This window comes from Balaenoptera borealis (assembly GCF_965194805.1).
Source record: "Balaenoptera borealis genome assembly, chromosome: 3".
In the NCBI taxonomy this organism is placed as follows: Eukaryota; Metazoa; Chordata; class Mammalia; order Artiodactyla; family Balaenopteridae; genus Balaenoptera; species Balaenoptera borealis.
This window is the reverse complement of record NC_138866.1, coordinates 10,292,179-10,306,735: the sequence shown is the minus strand read 5'-3', so window position 1 is coordinate 10,306,735 and position 14,557 is coordinate 10,292,179. Positions and strand designations below refer to the sequence as shown.

Below are 14,557 nucleotides of genomic sequence, written 5' to 3'. Positions count from 1 at the left end.
CCAAGCTGAAGCGCGAGACACGGGGGCGGTGCCACGGGGCGGGGCGACGTGATGTACGTAGACGGCGCCGACGCGCACGCAGCACTGCGCAGGCGCGGCGGACCTAGTGGCGGAGCGCGGCGGCTGGGGTGATCAGTATGGCGGCCGAGCGCAAAACGAAGTTGTCCAAGAACCTGCTGCGCATGAAGGTGCGGGGACGCGAGGGATGCGGGTCGGGCGGCGGGAGTACCCGGTCTTCCAGACGTGGTTAGAGCCGAGGCGGCGGGCGTATGGGGGCATTCGAGAGGCCCCGGAGGACCTCCAGCTCTCGCGGTCATTCATTCACTTAGCGCCTGCTCTGCGTTAGGCACTGGGAACCGGATTAGAAATCCGTCGGATTCTCTTTTAAAGCCCGCGGCCGGATAGGAGAGACGCCTAAGCAGGCAATTAGAATGCAGTGTACTAAGTGCAGTGATGCTAGAGTCGCCGGAAGCCCCTGGAACTTGGGCTTCTGAGGAAAGTGGCGTCTAGTAGAGACTGGAGGGTAGGAGGGAGGGTTGGGTGCATAGCGGCATAGACTGTGGGGAAAGCGAGTTCAGAACTCGCTGAGAGGTAAAACCCCCCAAATCCGTTATTTCCAAGAACTAGAGGTCATTCAGTATGTCTGGAAAGCAAGTAGCAAGAAATGGGCCTGGAAAAGGAGACAGTAATCACAAGATGCAAGGAATTTTAGGCCAGGTTAAGGATTTTTTTCTTTATCTTGTGAGCATTGGGAAGCAGTTGAGCACCGGGGAAAGTATCATTAGCTGTGCTTTTTACTTTTCACCGTTACTTTAACTGCCCAGTGGAGAATACATTGGTGAAAGAAAGACCCGACAAGGGACCAAACTGCAGTCCTAAACGACCAGCTAGAACTGATGATCTGGGTGAGGGGTTTCAGGTGATGGTGGGAATGGAGAGAATTTTAAGAGTTGAGGTGAAAGTGAATTATGTCACCCAACTTGAAAGAAAAGTGATTTTCAGATTTGAATTTGAATCAGTTTAACCAAATAATTTCGGAGTTGTGTGGGGGAAGACAAGGGTGTATGAAATTAATACAGGAATTAAAACAAGAGAAAGACCCAAACCTTAAAACTTAATAGTAGTGGCAAACATGCTATGTGGTAGACATTCAGTGCTTTGCATATTATAACGTGTGAAATCCACGTAATAACCTTTTGAGGTGGGCACGATTATTATCCCTCTCTTACAGCTGAGGCACCTGAAACAAGAAGTAGGTAACTTGCCCAAAGTTACACAGCTAATAAAGAGTATTGGCAGGACTTAAACTCAGTCAGTTTGGCTTCAAAGCCCTTGCTCTTAATTACTATCTGTACTGCTTGTCGCTGAACACCGCTCATAGATGCAGACTGTTAGCTGTCATGTTTACAGAATAATGGAATTTCCAGTGAAAGGAAGCAAGGCATGAATAACGTTTTGAAAGACTGGAGAGTAAACGTTGCATGTGCAAGACATGAGTGGAGTTGAGCTAGGGTGTAACTCGGGATGAATAGGGAGAGTGAGGGTGCAGGGTAAATCATAGCATTATTTATCATTTCTAAAGTACTTCTTTCAAGCATATTAGCAAAATTTGAATCTTTACTGAACAGAGTTTTTGTTTTTGCTTATGGTTTGTAACATGTAAGCTTCAGAGAAGTGGATTGGCAAAGCAGACACTGAAAAGATTTTAGCAGTTGTTTTAGCTCTTGGAATAAGTCAAGTGAAGATGTGCTGGGTAATTAGGGCTCAGACCAACTATCTGACTCTGGAATTAGGAAGGAAGAAGTTAACTTAAAAAAATTATCCACCCCTACTTGAGTGATTGGGGAAGACACAACTGGACATTGGAAGCAAAGGAAAGAGAAAAAAATTACCCAGGGTCTCTATGTGGGTTAGCAACTTCAGCCATTGATGAGAAAGAACTTACTGGCAGGATAGCAGGAGACACAATATATACAGATAGAGTGGGGTATCCTTTGAGAAGCAATGGAGCAGCTGCATTAGGTTTCCTTATCTAGCGTAGCTGTTCAGCCAGAGCTAACTGTAGAGTAGGAATGAGAGGGCTGAGGATTTAATATTGACTCATTTGTTTTCTAGTGTACTCGAATTCCTCTGTCTTGGTCAGCTACTGGGGGCTGGAGGGTGATCCTGACCAGAAGTAGAAAGTAAAGGAGGTAGGTGGAAGGTCTGTCAGTATGATGGAATGGTTGTAGAGAGGGTACTTACTTGTGATTTTAGCTCTTTTGGACTCTTAAGACAGAAATTAGTGAATTTTTTTCTGTAAAGAGACTTTAGTCTTGTGGGCCAAACGGCCACTGTTACAACTACTCAGCTCTTCCATTGTGGCTCAGAACCAAATGAATATGACCTTGTTCTAGTAAAGCTTTATTCACAACAATATACATCCAGCCTAAGGACTGTACTAGTTTGTGAGACCTGCCCTAGGCCGTCAGTTGTGAGTAAAGTTAAATCACTATCTTTAGAGTATGTTCTTAGATGCTGTAGAGTCAGGAGAATTGGGGAGTTGCTTGATTCATATTCACAGGATGATCTGTCCTTTCCATGTGTACAGAATGTTTGTGTGTGTGTGTTTGTGTATTTTGTATACCATAAATAATATCTACCTGACTAAAATTAGGAGGTAAAAGGGCAGTTGGGCAGGATTGGTGAGTTTCGCCACCAAGAGTATAAGTGATGAAATGAGGCATCTAGGTTTAAAGAGAACCATCCAAGAAAGGGAGTCTGGAAAAATAAGACAAGTCTAGACTCACGTTCAGAGAAAATTTATTGAGTTCTTCTCAGGTACCAAGTTATGCCTGAGTACCAGTAATACAAGATGAACAAAAGACATGGTCTACTCTTCATAATCTTAGTCTTTTGGGAGGCGCAGAAAAAGCATAATGAGCCAGTGTTCATAAGGCTGTCTTAGAAGTAGGGAAAGGTATTCTTTTATGGGAACAGACCTGAGAAGAGCTTGGCCAAAAAAGTCAGGGAAGGCCCAAAGGACACATGCTCTGGGCCTTCCCAGAGGAATATTTTGCCAGGCAGAAAATTGAAGCATGATGTTGAGTAGCAGAGGCAGAAGGAGTGGGAAGTACAGGGTATGCATTACAGAAATTGCCAGTTCTTCTTTCCTGTGGTGAGGCTATAGACACAGAGGTGAAAGGATGAGGACCACAAAACACTTCAGATAGATTGCAAACATTTCTTTTATGTTTATTTAAAATAATGATAGATTCACAAGAAGTTGCAAAAAATGTAGAGAGATGCCGTGCCCACTTCACCTCCCTGTCTTATATTGCTAGAGTACAGTGCAAAGCCAGGAAATGGACAGTGGTACAATCCACAGAGCCTGCTCAGATTTCACTGTTTTACCTGCACTCCTTCGTGTGTGGGGGCAGGTGTATGTGAGAGTGTTTATCATGTGTAGATTCATGTAACCATTACCACATTCAGGATACAGAATTGTTCCGTCACCACCAAGTTCCCTTGACCGACCCCTTTGTAGCCACGCCCACTCCCTTCTATCATGCCTAACCTCTGACAACCACGGATCTGTTCCCATTCCTATAATTGTGTTACTTCAAAGATGTTGTAGAAATGTAATCATTACAATGTGTAACCTTTTGAGATTGACTTTTTTCACTCAGCGTAATTCACTTGAGATCCTTCTAGGTTATTGAGTCAATCAGTAGTTCCTTTTTATTGGTGAGTAATATTCTATGCTATGGACGTACCATATACTTAACCATTCACCTCTTGAAGAGTATTTTGGTTCTTTCCAGTTTGGGACTATTGCATATAGAGCTGCTGTGAATATTCTTGTATAACTTTTTGAGTGAATGTAAGTTTTCATTCCCTGGGATAAATGCCCAAGAGGACAGTTGCTGGGTTCTATGGTAAGTGTATGTTTACTTGTGTAAGAAATTGTCAAGCTATTTTCCACAGAGGTTATACCATTTTACTTTCCCTCCAGCAGTGTAGGAGTGATCCAGTTTCTCTACATCATCATCAGAACTTGATGTTATCACTGTATTTTATTTGTGAACATTTTTCAAGTTTTTTCATTTCTTTTTGTAGCCATTGGTAAAGCCCTTATGCCTAAAAATGCTTGTGTTTTTGGAAGTGCTGGAGTAGAGGGGAAAGTAATATGGAGCCTGGATAAGGGAAATAAATGGGGATTAATGGAAACCAGTGGAACCCTAGACCTAACTTCTGGGATGCTCCTGGATGTTTTCTGAATTTATTTTTTCCCGTATTGATACTTTATCATTTTGCTGCAGTTAACTTCTTGGTTTGTTCATCTGTCTCCTGAGGAAATATAGCTATTGTTTGTGCTAGGAAGAGACTAACAGCAGGACTGGCCTGTTTTGAGTTGAGTTTCTGCAGATTTTAGAGTAAAGGGCAGCCATAGAGTTGAGCGTTTCAGAGGATAGATGTAAGTGAAGAGCAGCGGGGTTACAGATACAGCTTTGCTGCCATCTGTGTTCACAGAGCCCTTACAATGCATCATTCGTCGTGCTGGTACTGACGGAGATGATCCAAACACAGTCCCTGCCCTGAAGGTCTTCAGAAAAAACAGATACTCAAGAAATTAAAATGTCCTGAGACTAGTTGAAGCTGCCATGGGAAGCTTCTAGGAAAGAGATGCTGATTTCGCCTGCAGCTGTCAGGGACAATTTTACAGAGTTGGAGTAGCTTTACCTATGTCAGAAGGGCTAGAAGTTGGCCAGGTGGAAGGACTTGAGAAGGGCATTACGAATCCAGGTCAGCAGGTGCGAAGGCCGATGGGCTTCCCAGGTCAGAGAGACATTCAGATAGTACTGAGCATCCTCTCCTTTGTGCCCCCCTCACTTTCTGTCTCAAGCTGCCTGTCCTGCTCTGTGGATCAGTCTTTTGTCTTAGCCCTTGCTCACTGGCTATTATGTAAAACTGAAATATTTAACGTGATACTTACTGAATACAGTTGGGGTTTTTTGCCTGTTTCATTAAATCAGAAAAACTAAAATGTGGTAAAGCTCTTTTAAAGTCTTCTAAAGGAAGTACACATGTTGCTTTTTCTGTGCTCTCGCAGGCTCCCTCCTGAAGTGATGTCATCAAGGGCAGGGCTAAGCTGCTTGGTCACCCCACCCCCACCCACGAGACGGGATTCCCAGAGAAATGAGGGAGGGCAGGTTGAGTTTTCCTCAACTGGAAGTTGGGAAAAATAGTTGCTGACACTGATTTTGTTTCGTTTTGACAGTTCATGCAAAGGGGACTGGACTCAGAAACCAAGAAACAACTAGAAGAGGAAGAAAAGAAAATCATTAGTGAAGAGCACTGGTACTTGGATTTGCCCGAGCTTAAAGAGAAAGAGTAGGTTTTTTATGACACTTTGGACATTCAAAGGGAAATCCCTTTAAATGCGATTGATCATTGCATGACATAAAACCCATGAAATAGTATCTATTCAGTTTCTTGAACTAGCCTTGCAAATTTTTTTTTAATTATTAAGTCTATAAGAGTTCTAGTTTGATTTATACATTTTTATTGGTCCTCGGCCGTCATTTATAACAAACATCGTTCTTTTTTTTACATTGAATAAAGGAATCCAGCCTGTATGTCTCTGGTAATAACTGGAGACCTTTTATGAGAATCAGTAACGTGCTCTGTATCATATTAAGTTCTGAACATTAGATGTGTTCTTCAAGCCTCTCCAGTTTTGTTTCAGTAACAGAGTTCTCCATTAGGCTGAGCTTTGTAAAGGCAGGTCAAGAATGTTTTGTTTATTTTCTTTTTTTAAAATTTTTGCTATTAATACCAGTCATCTTAGCTAAGATGAATTGAGTCTATAGTGTGTTCTAGGAACTGGGCTAAGCACTTTACATCTCTTAATTATTTAATCCTCATAGCAAACTTGAGAGCTGGCTACTATCATTCCATCCATTTTATAGTTGATGAAACTGAAGCTTAAGGGAGGGTAACTAGGCCAGGGTCACCAGCTAGTCGTTACTGAAGCTGGATAACACACTAGATCATTTCTCTTCCACCTCTAAGCTTGGTTGATGCATGATAAATTTTGAATGAAGGAGTGACGGGTCACATCATCAATTAATTCTTCTGAATTCTTCTGGAAGCTATTTATCATTTCTCCTTGATGCTTTTCTTACCTTGGTAACCTCTGTGGTATGGCAGTTTTATTTAAATTTTGTCAAATGACTGAAGATGCTGCTGATTGTCTCCAGGCCCATTTATGTCTTTCCTTTCCATACCTTATAATTTATTTTTTTCTTTTTAACACATTGTTTTTCATGGTTCATTTGGCAGACTTTTTCTGAATCTTTTCTGGAAGGTTAGACATCCTTCTCTAAAGGTAGAAAGTACGTCCCACCAGGAGGGATGGAAGGAAGGTACTTTGTTTTCTCTGCTTGCTTCTCAACTTGCTTTTCTCTTGCTTCTCAGAGGAAGCAAGATGTTAGTGAGGAAGGAGAAGATGATGCTGAAGATGGTATGGATTTGGGAGCAGGGGTTGGTAGGAAGGGACCATTACTGGTAAGGAGCTATAATTTAATTTTATGCCTTGGCTAAACTTGCTCAAAGTTTTGCCACATGTTTTGTTACTTACTTTTATTGAAAAGCAAGACAGTTTGTATCCTGTTTTCAGTATTGTTTTTTTTTCCCCCAACACAGCATATTAGTCCCAGAAAAATGACCTCTAGATTCCTTTCCTAGGGAGGTAGGTGTCTCAGTCTGTTCAGGTACTATAACAAAATACCACAGACTGGGAAGCTCATGAACAACAGAAATTTATTTCTCACAGTTCTGGAGGCTGGAATTTTAAGATCAAGATATCAGCATGGTCATGTTTTAATGATGGCCCTCTTCCTGGTTCATAGCCAGCGCCTTCTTGCTGTGTCCTCACCTGGTGGAAGTGGCTAGGGATCTCTGTGGGGTCTCTTTCCTAAGGCCCTAAACCCCTTCATGAAACCCCACACTCATGACTTATGCACTTTCCAAAGGCCTCACCTCCTAGTACCCTCATCTTTGAGGGTTAGGATTTTAACATACGAATTTGGGGGTGGGGGGCACACAAACATTCAGGCCATAGCAGTAAATAATAACCTTTTGCCCTCATTCAGTGTCCTATTTATGTATAGGAACGAATTATCAGTTTAGGATGTTGGCAGGAAGAGATGACACTGTCAAATTGGGTAATTTGAGGAGCGTATAACAGAGACCACCAAAGTGTGAGCAGGTGTAGGGAAGCCGCTGTGGACAGTGCAGCACCTTGGTGGCTTGTATAGTAGAAATAATTTCCACTCCAGGCCTGGAGGATCAAGGGGAGGGAATGGTTACTGAATCTAAAGGCAGGCTGTGTGGAGAGAGCATCTTACAAGAGCTGCTACCTTTACTTGAGGGCACGGCCAGCCCAAGTAATCCCATAGGAAGGGAGCCAGCCGTTCCAGACAGCAAAGGAGCCCTTCCATGTATTACATTCAGATCAGCCTCCCAAGGCATTGATGGTGGGGGGGTGGGGAGAGTGGGGAGTAGATCTGGAGGGGTCAATGGATGGTATGTCCCTGGGGTGTGTGTGTTTTAACACCCCAAATAAGGAGACAGTAGAATGGATTGGTTAGTTAAGTGCATGGGCTCTGGAGACAGGCAGACCTGGGTTTGCTGCCCACCTATGCTACTTGCTTACTTGGGATCTTGGACAAGTTATTGAACCTGTCTTCTGTCATTTGTATATTGGGTGTGATAACAGTATCTGTCACTTACATTATGAGAAGTAAATGAGATAATGTATGTGAAGCAGTGACCACAGTGCGCGGCATAAAGCACAAGAAATATTAGCAGTACATGTGTTTCCTTATACTTGAATATTATGAAATTCACCCACTCTTTTTGCTCATTTGTGTCTGTGAATCTTTACTTGGTATTGTCATCTGAGTTATTCCAGAGGGTTACTGCTATCTGTGACACTGGAGAGTCCATGGTGTATATGCTCTGGGAGTCTAGAGGTTGCCATTCAGCTGCACTGGGCTATAAGTCAGTGACTGTGAGGGCCGTTCAGTGTTCATACCTCCCCTTATAGGACACCCCTAGCCAGTGACCAGGATATGTAGGGGGCTGAGGATCTGGCTTCTTTGTCTCAGCTTGGAACAACTGCAGGGCTTCCTAGAGTTCCTGGTAGGGGGTGAGGTCTTGGCATAGCCACGTTGCAAGTTAGCTTCTCCCTCAGCCCAGCCTTGCGGTCTTCGTTTCCATAGAGGGGCATCTGCCACGCAGCACTCACCAGTAAAACTTCTGCACGTAGCTCTGTCTCAGAGTCTGTTTCCAGGGAACCTGACATAAAATACTTGGTGTAAATTTCTAGGAATAGAATTTACCAGATCCAAGATTTTGCTGTGTTGTGGCTATATGGTTTTTCTGCAAAGGATGTGCCCTGGTAGAGAGGATGTGAGTATAGCCATTTTAATTACTCCTTTGCCATAAGATGTTGTTTAAAAAGTATTTTTGCCTCCTGTGCTTCTCGTGCTTGTGCATTGTGGCCTGGTGAACTTCAAGAACTGTGAGGTCTGAGATTGACCCTACTTAACAAACTGACAAGTTAGCCTGCCACAGTTTCATGGATACTGGTGGAAGGTACGAGATTCCTGAGTCAGAGACAGAGGACTTTATTACTCACAGTACAGCAGGCAGCATGAGCATCACATTGGCATCATTTCCCCTAATCCCAGGGAGGAGGATGTGGCACCCACAGTAGGTTTGCATCACAGCAAAGTCCTGAGCTTAGGGAAACCTGAGTCTTTGATACTAGACTGCAGACAGACTTGCCCTTGGCTCCAAGGGAGGCATTATCTTTATTATACTGGGCATTAAGCAAGTCTGCGCTTTGCTCCAGAGGAAGAATGAAGGCAAAGCTCTGCCTTTCCAAGCTGTTCACTGTGCATATATCCTTAAAAAGATACTTCGGAACAAAAGGGCATTTAGCGCCTCACTCACAAGGTGTGCTAAAATAAGAGCGACCCATAGAGAATTGTTTCTCAGCAGTGAGTTTTTGCCCTGTTTTGCCGTGCATATTATTTGTGGCTTTAGGCAAGTTTGTTTATTTTTTTCTGAGCAGTAGTTTCTCATCTGCAAAAATAGATGAATATTTCCCTTATTTGCTAACTGAATTAGTGTCGCTCATCATTGAAACTATGCTGTAGATAACAAAGCACTTATGCTCCTTTTTATATTATTGTTACAGTTCTTGGGCCAATAGAAACCCATGGGAAAACCCTCTGAGGGGCCAGTGGCCCTACTATGAATCCTTTCCTGGCCTTTGGGTCCACCTCTTGACTTAAGTGAATGCTTAAATGCATATGTATGGTGCTTTCCTGAGGGAGATGATTTACTGGGGACATTGGTGATGTTTTATCACCTGTACTTTACAAGAAACAAGATTGGCCAGTTGAAAGGGAATCCCTAGTTTATGGAAGAGGCTGAATAAAAAATTCAGGAGAACATGTGCCTAAATTCATTGGTTACAGTCGGAGGCCTGGTTTGGTACCAGTTGCTCCATTGTGGCCAGGAGTGGAATAACCTTCTTCATGTTTATCCATTGTATAAGTCTGTTATTTATTATCTGGCCCCCCTCTAGAATATACCCTCCATGAGAGCAGAGCCTCTCAGTAATGGCTGTCTCCCCAGCTCTAGAACAGTACCTGGCACACAGTTTGGTTTAACAAGTGTTTGCGGAGTGAGTGAATGAATGAGCGTATCTTGACAAGAAGCAGGGCAAGATTGCTTGACAAGGAACAATCTGCCATAAAGGCTAAGTATTTGCTTTCCTGGCTTGCTTTATGGTTGATTGCCGGGCTGTAGTCGGATATGCTTACCTGGAATTGGGGTCATAAACTGGTGACTCACGGGAGAATCCCTTTTGGAGACTGAAACATTCACACTTGCATCACATTTCCAGGGCAACAGTGCCTCCTGGATGCCCTCTCAGCAGCAGTGTCATTTTTACCAGGGTGGTTTTGTAGCATGAGTGTGGTTTGGAGTCAACCACCTAGCTACCCTGTTTCTGCCCATTCTCCAGTTCTGCTCACCCAGCTCTCCCATTGATTCTGTGAGATACCAGTATCCTTATAATAAATTACTTCTCTGCTGAAGTCATCCAGGGCCAGTTGTTATTTATAGCGAAGAGCTCCAAGTAAAACACTCTTTTAAAGCCACCTAGGACACTAATTTCTGCAGATTTAATAAAAACTTGGTGGGGGGTATAAATGTCAAGGAACCTTTGCTTCACTTTTGGAAAACTCAGGTGCCCTGCTGCTCTTGCCTCCTAATGCTTTTGTTGACCAAATTAATCAGTTTTTGTTTCTAATCCTAGGTTAGTAATATTACTGTATTTTTACTTGATTCCGCTGAGAACCATAAGATCTATTTTTCATTGGAAATCTTGACTTTTATTTGCTGTGCTTTGTTATAAGTAGTCATGGTATTAATACAGGTTTATTTTCTCGTCTAGGAGTTTCATAATAGAAGAGCAGAGTTTCTTGTTATGTGAAGATCTTCTCTATGGAAGAATGTCATTCAGAGGATTTAATCCTGAGGTTGAGGTATTAAATATAATTGCTTCACATTTAAGATTTTTGCAATTGAATTCTTTCTGCTAATAATTGGGTTTAGGTTTTTCTCCACCAGATACCATTTCTCCTCATTATATAGAAAATAACAAGCTTGAAATATTGCCATAGCTATTTAAAGAAATTATAGGCATTGCAGTCTAGTCTTATGATAGAATTGAGTAGATAATTTAATATAGCAGTGTACAGTCCTGGACAGTGCCACTGTTAAGTGTTAGAATTTTACCTCAGTTCTTTTGCAGGAATGTCAGGATTTTATTCATATGATGCTATTACAAAAAATTATTTTCTGGCATCTATAAATGTATCTTTTCTAGTGGAAAAAATGTTACTTAAAATTTGAGTAATTTGACTTTTTAATGGACAGGTTTTAATCCAAGCTTGTAAATAGATTTTTAAATGAATCTTTGGAAAGTTTGTCTGGAAACGAAATCTTCAGCTTATAACTGAGATGTTCATTTTAATTTTCCTGCCTCGGGTTTGTAGAGAAGCACAAACCTTCGTTTAACAAGTAATTATTAGAACTCTGGCTTATATATTGAAAGCCATCCTGTCAGGTACTTGACCAACCACATGGAGGTTTGTGGTATAAAGCTTTCGTTTTGTAACTGTCACTTGAAGCCACGGTTTCTTAGCCCTGGCACTCTTGACGTTTGGGGCCAGGTTATTCTTTATGGTGGGGGCTTTCCTGTGCACTGTAGGATGTTGAGCAGCGTCCCTAGCTTCTGCCCTCTATCCACTAGATACATATATACACCCCAGCTGTGGGCCCCAAAAATGTGTCCAGACATTGCCAGAGGTCCCTTGGCAAGCAAAATCATAACCTGGTTGAAAACCAGTTCTCTCAGGATGCTTATAGGAACCACAGTTAACCAAACTAAATGCCAGGGTTTATTTAAAGATTGTAGGTTGATTTTCTTTTTTTTCCTTTTTTGAGGGGATATGATCATTAAGGTGTTAATTTTACTTTACACAGAATCAACACAAAGTGTTCGTTTTTAATATATTTCCTTGTTTGGGCCTGCTTAAAGCTTTAGATTAGGAAGACAAAGAGGACAATGGGGTAAAAGGGAAAAAAAGATAGCAAAGATTATGAATGGATGATACCCAGAGACTAGGGTATTGGGCGGGCAAGGACTCCAAAGTATGTCTGATACAGTGGGAAAAGGAGTTGATCTGGCCCTCCAGATTTGATGTGGGAAGTTATTAGAAAATGACTTTCATTACTGGCACTCTGTAACACTGAATATATTCTCTCTGGGAAAAGGTTTTGAACTGTTTGGCTTCCAGATCTGAGCTGTCATAAATTGTGAGAAAAGTTCAAGGTACCTGGTTATAAAAAGAATGATACCAACTTGAGAGTACTTACTTTATTATAAGCAGGGTAAACTTAGAACACATTTTTTAATATCTATGTGTTTCTAGTGATAAAGAAGGTAGTGTACTTTTTTTTTTTAAGTCTGTCAGAGGATAACTATCAAGAAAAGGTTAACGTGAGAAAAAGAAATGAAGGAGAGACCCATGACACGTGGACATCATGTGGCAGTCAGTGCGTTATCCGCCCGCGTGTTCAGGGGTGAGGAAGGTCTCCCAGTTCTACCAGAGCCAGGCTTCCAGTTCTTCCAGCAGTTTGCTGCTCCCCTTCCCCAACCACCACCAAAAACTGCATTTAAAATTACTCTTGACTGTAGTGTTTCTCCCATTTGGCCCAAAGTTGGGAAGTTCAAAGGGTATCTGAAAGTTTACTTCTTCTTTCCCCCAATCACTAGAGTGTGTCAGCACTGTGCCTGCTTTAGATACAAGTAACTAATAAATTTATGATCTAAAATACATTTAAACTCATTAACAGCAAGTCTAATCTAGTGGAGCTTTGTCTTATTATTTTTTTTAATTCAGAGCTGGCTTCTATTAGCATATTGTAGAATAAAGTATTATAGAGAATCCCTTATAAATTTTGGTTAGTCGTGTAGATTCTGTGGCTTCTGTGTCTCTGCCTTCAAATACGTTTGACACCAGTTCGTTTAACAAGCTTTTTCCAGCCCTGCTAGTCCCCATTGTTGTATTTTTCAGAAATTAATGCTTCAGATGAATGCTAAGAACAAAGCAGAAGAAGTTGAAGAGGAAACAGTGGAGCTCGATGTGTCAGATGAAGAAATGGCTAGAAGGTAACTGTTACCTTGGACCAGCTTTATAATCTGAGCCCAGCATTCACTGGCTCTCACATGTGCACTCGTTCCACACGGTGACTGGTCTGCCATACCTTTGAAGGGAATACCCCAGCAGGAGGTCATCTTGGCTTAGTCATCTTCTAACATGGCCTGGGGCGGATTTATACCTGTCAAAGGCTGGCAAATTGAGGGCTTATTTCTAGTGCTGCTTCTAATACATATTCTAAAATATACATCTCAATTTATTTAGGATAATGCAAAACCAAGAAAAAAAAAACAGTGAAGAATTTAATCGTTCATAGAGAAGTTCATAAATTTTAAATCAGATGGTTTCTTTTCATCAAAGTTTTGATTTTTCTTATTCTTTGTTGCGTATTTGGTTTGATATTCTTGACAAGTCTTGATTCCTACCTTTTTTATTTGAAACTAAACTTGTTCTGTATATCATCTTAACAGATATGAGACCTTGGTGGGGACAATTGGGAAAAAGTTTGCCAAAAAAAGAGACCGTGCCAATTATGAAGAAGATGAAAATGGAGACATAAAACCAATTAAAACAAGGAAGATGTTCTTAAAGCCCCAAGATTAAAACGGATGCCTTAACATGTGGCTCAGGGTTGCCTTGTGAGAATTAGCACATTTTGGAACTCATTCTTTTGGTTCCTCTATAGTTATTAATGCTGTAATGTTTATTTGTAAAGACATGTATAATTTTGGAAACATGCTGTTTTTGGAACAGATGTGTGATGGATGTTATACATCCTTTGCTTAATGATATTCATCAAGAGTGGATTTTTAACCCTTGATCTTCAACCATACATAGGTACGTGGTTGCTTCCTAAAGAATTTTTTATCTCAGATTTTTTTTAATATAGTTCTCCAGTCACTGACCTTGAATTGACTCATGTAAACTAATACCAGTGTTTAAATTGCCCATATGTTTATAATCATGTCAAGTCAATTCATACATATATTTCGGAATCAAACGTCATGAGAATTTGTTATATGTAAATTCATCAGGAACAAACATGCCTCTCCAGGCTGAAGTATTTCCATGCTACCAAGTCAATGTCAGTGTGTGGAATTATGTTTTTTTGTTTAAAGCCTTTAATTAATTAAGAAAAAAAATTGTTCTGTCATAAATACCTGTTTTCATGTACTTTTCTTTCTCTTATACTTCCAAATAATAATTTTAGTCTAATTCAGTATTGGAGCTTTTGTCCAATTAGTAACTTCTAAAAAACAGCCATTAATTTAGAATATGGTGATGTATTAGGTTGAACCATAAGAAATTGCCTTTTATGGGTCAAAAACAATTATCGATTTTTGATAGTTCAGCCCAGTAGAATTTACCACCAAGCAGACCATCTCCTAATCTGAACCTTATTCTAAGTAGTAAATACAGAAGCCCATGGAATTAAGTGTGTAAGTGTGTCTGTCCATCTGGAGATATGTACCTAGGACATCTAAGAAATACTGATTTCATCTAATTATGTTCCCAGCAATTAAATGAGGTGCATTTCTCCTCTTTCTCTGAATCTCCTTAGATTCAGATTACTCTGTGACCTCAGTTCTCTGGTGAGTTATGAAAAGGTTGTGACTTTGAAGTTAATCTGACTCTAATTCATTGTGAAGGTGAGGACAGTGCACCTTCTGGCTCCCTACATCCTGGGGCAGAAGCTCGAAGTTTTTCACAGTGCTTCGCCGGCACCACAATCCATGGATTTATGGAATCCCTCATGATATTCTGCACAG

General features: G+C 41.2%; 1 protein-coding gene across 4 annotated transcripts; it reads left to right on the top strand.

Moving 5' to 3' along the window:
- Positions 1–86: 86 nt before the first annotated feature.
- Positions 87–14,007, top strand: LOC309625279 (M-phase phosphoprotein 6). Of its 4 annotated transcripts, XM_082384629.1 has the most exons (7): positions 99–188; positions 2,116–2,192; positions 5,261–5,373; positions 6,460–6,549; positions 10,517–10,607; positions 12,705–12,799; positions 13,259–14,007. In XM_082384629.1, the coding sequence occupies exons 3-7, from the start codon at positions 5,264–5,266 to the stop codon at positions 13,389–13,391; spliced, it is 519 nt and encodes a 172-aa protein (XP_082240755.1). In that variant the 5' UTR covers positions 99–188; positions 2,116–2,192; positions 5,261–5,263; the 3' UTR covers positions 13,392–14,007. The 4 variants fall into 4 exon arrangements, with proteins under 4 accessions (XP_082240754.1, XP_082240756.1, XP_082240755.1 ...); XM_082384628.1 differs by lacking the exon at positions 2,116–2,192 and having other exon boundaries at positions 87–188; positions 13,259–13,961; XM_082384631.1 differs by lacking the exon at positions 6,460–6,549 and having other exon boundaries at positions 13,259–13,961.
- Positions 14,008–14,557: the final 550 nt, after the last annotated feature.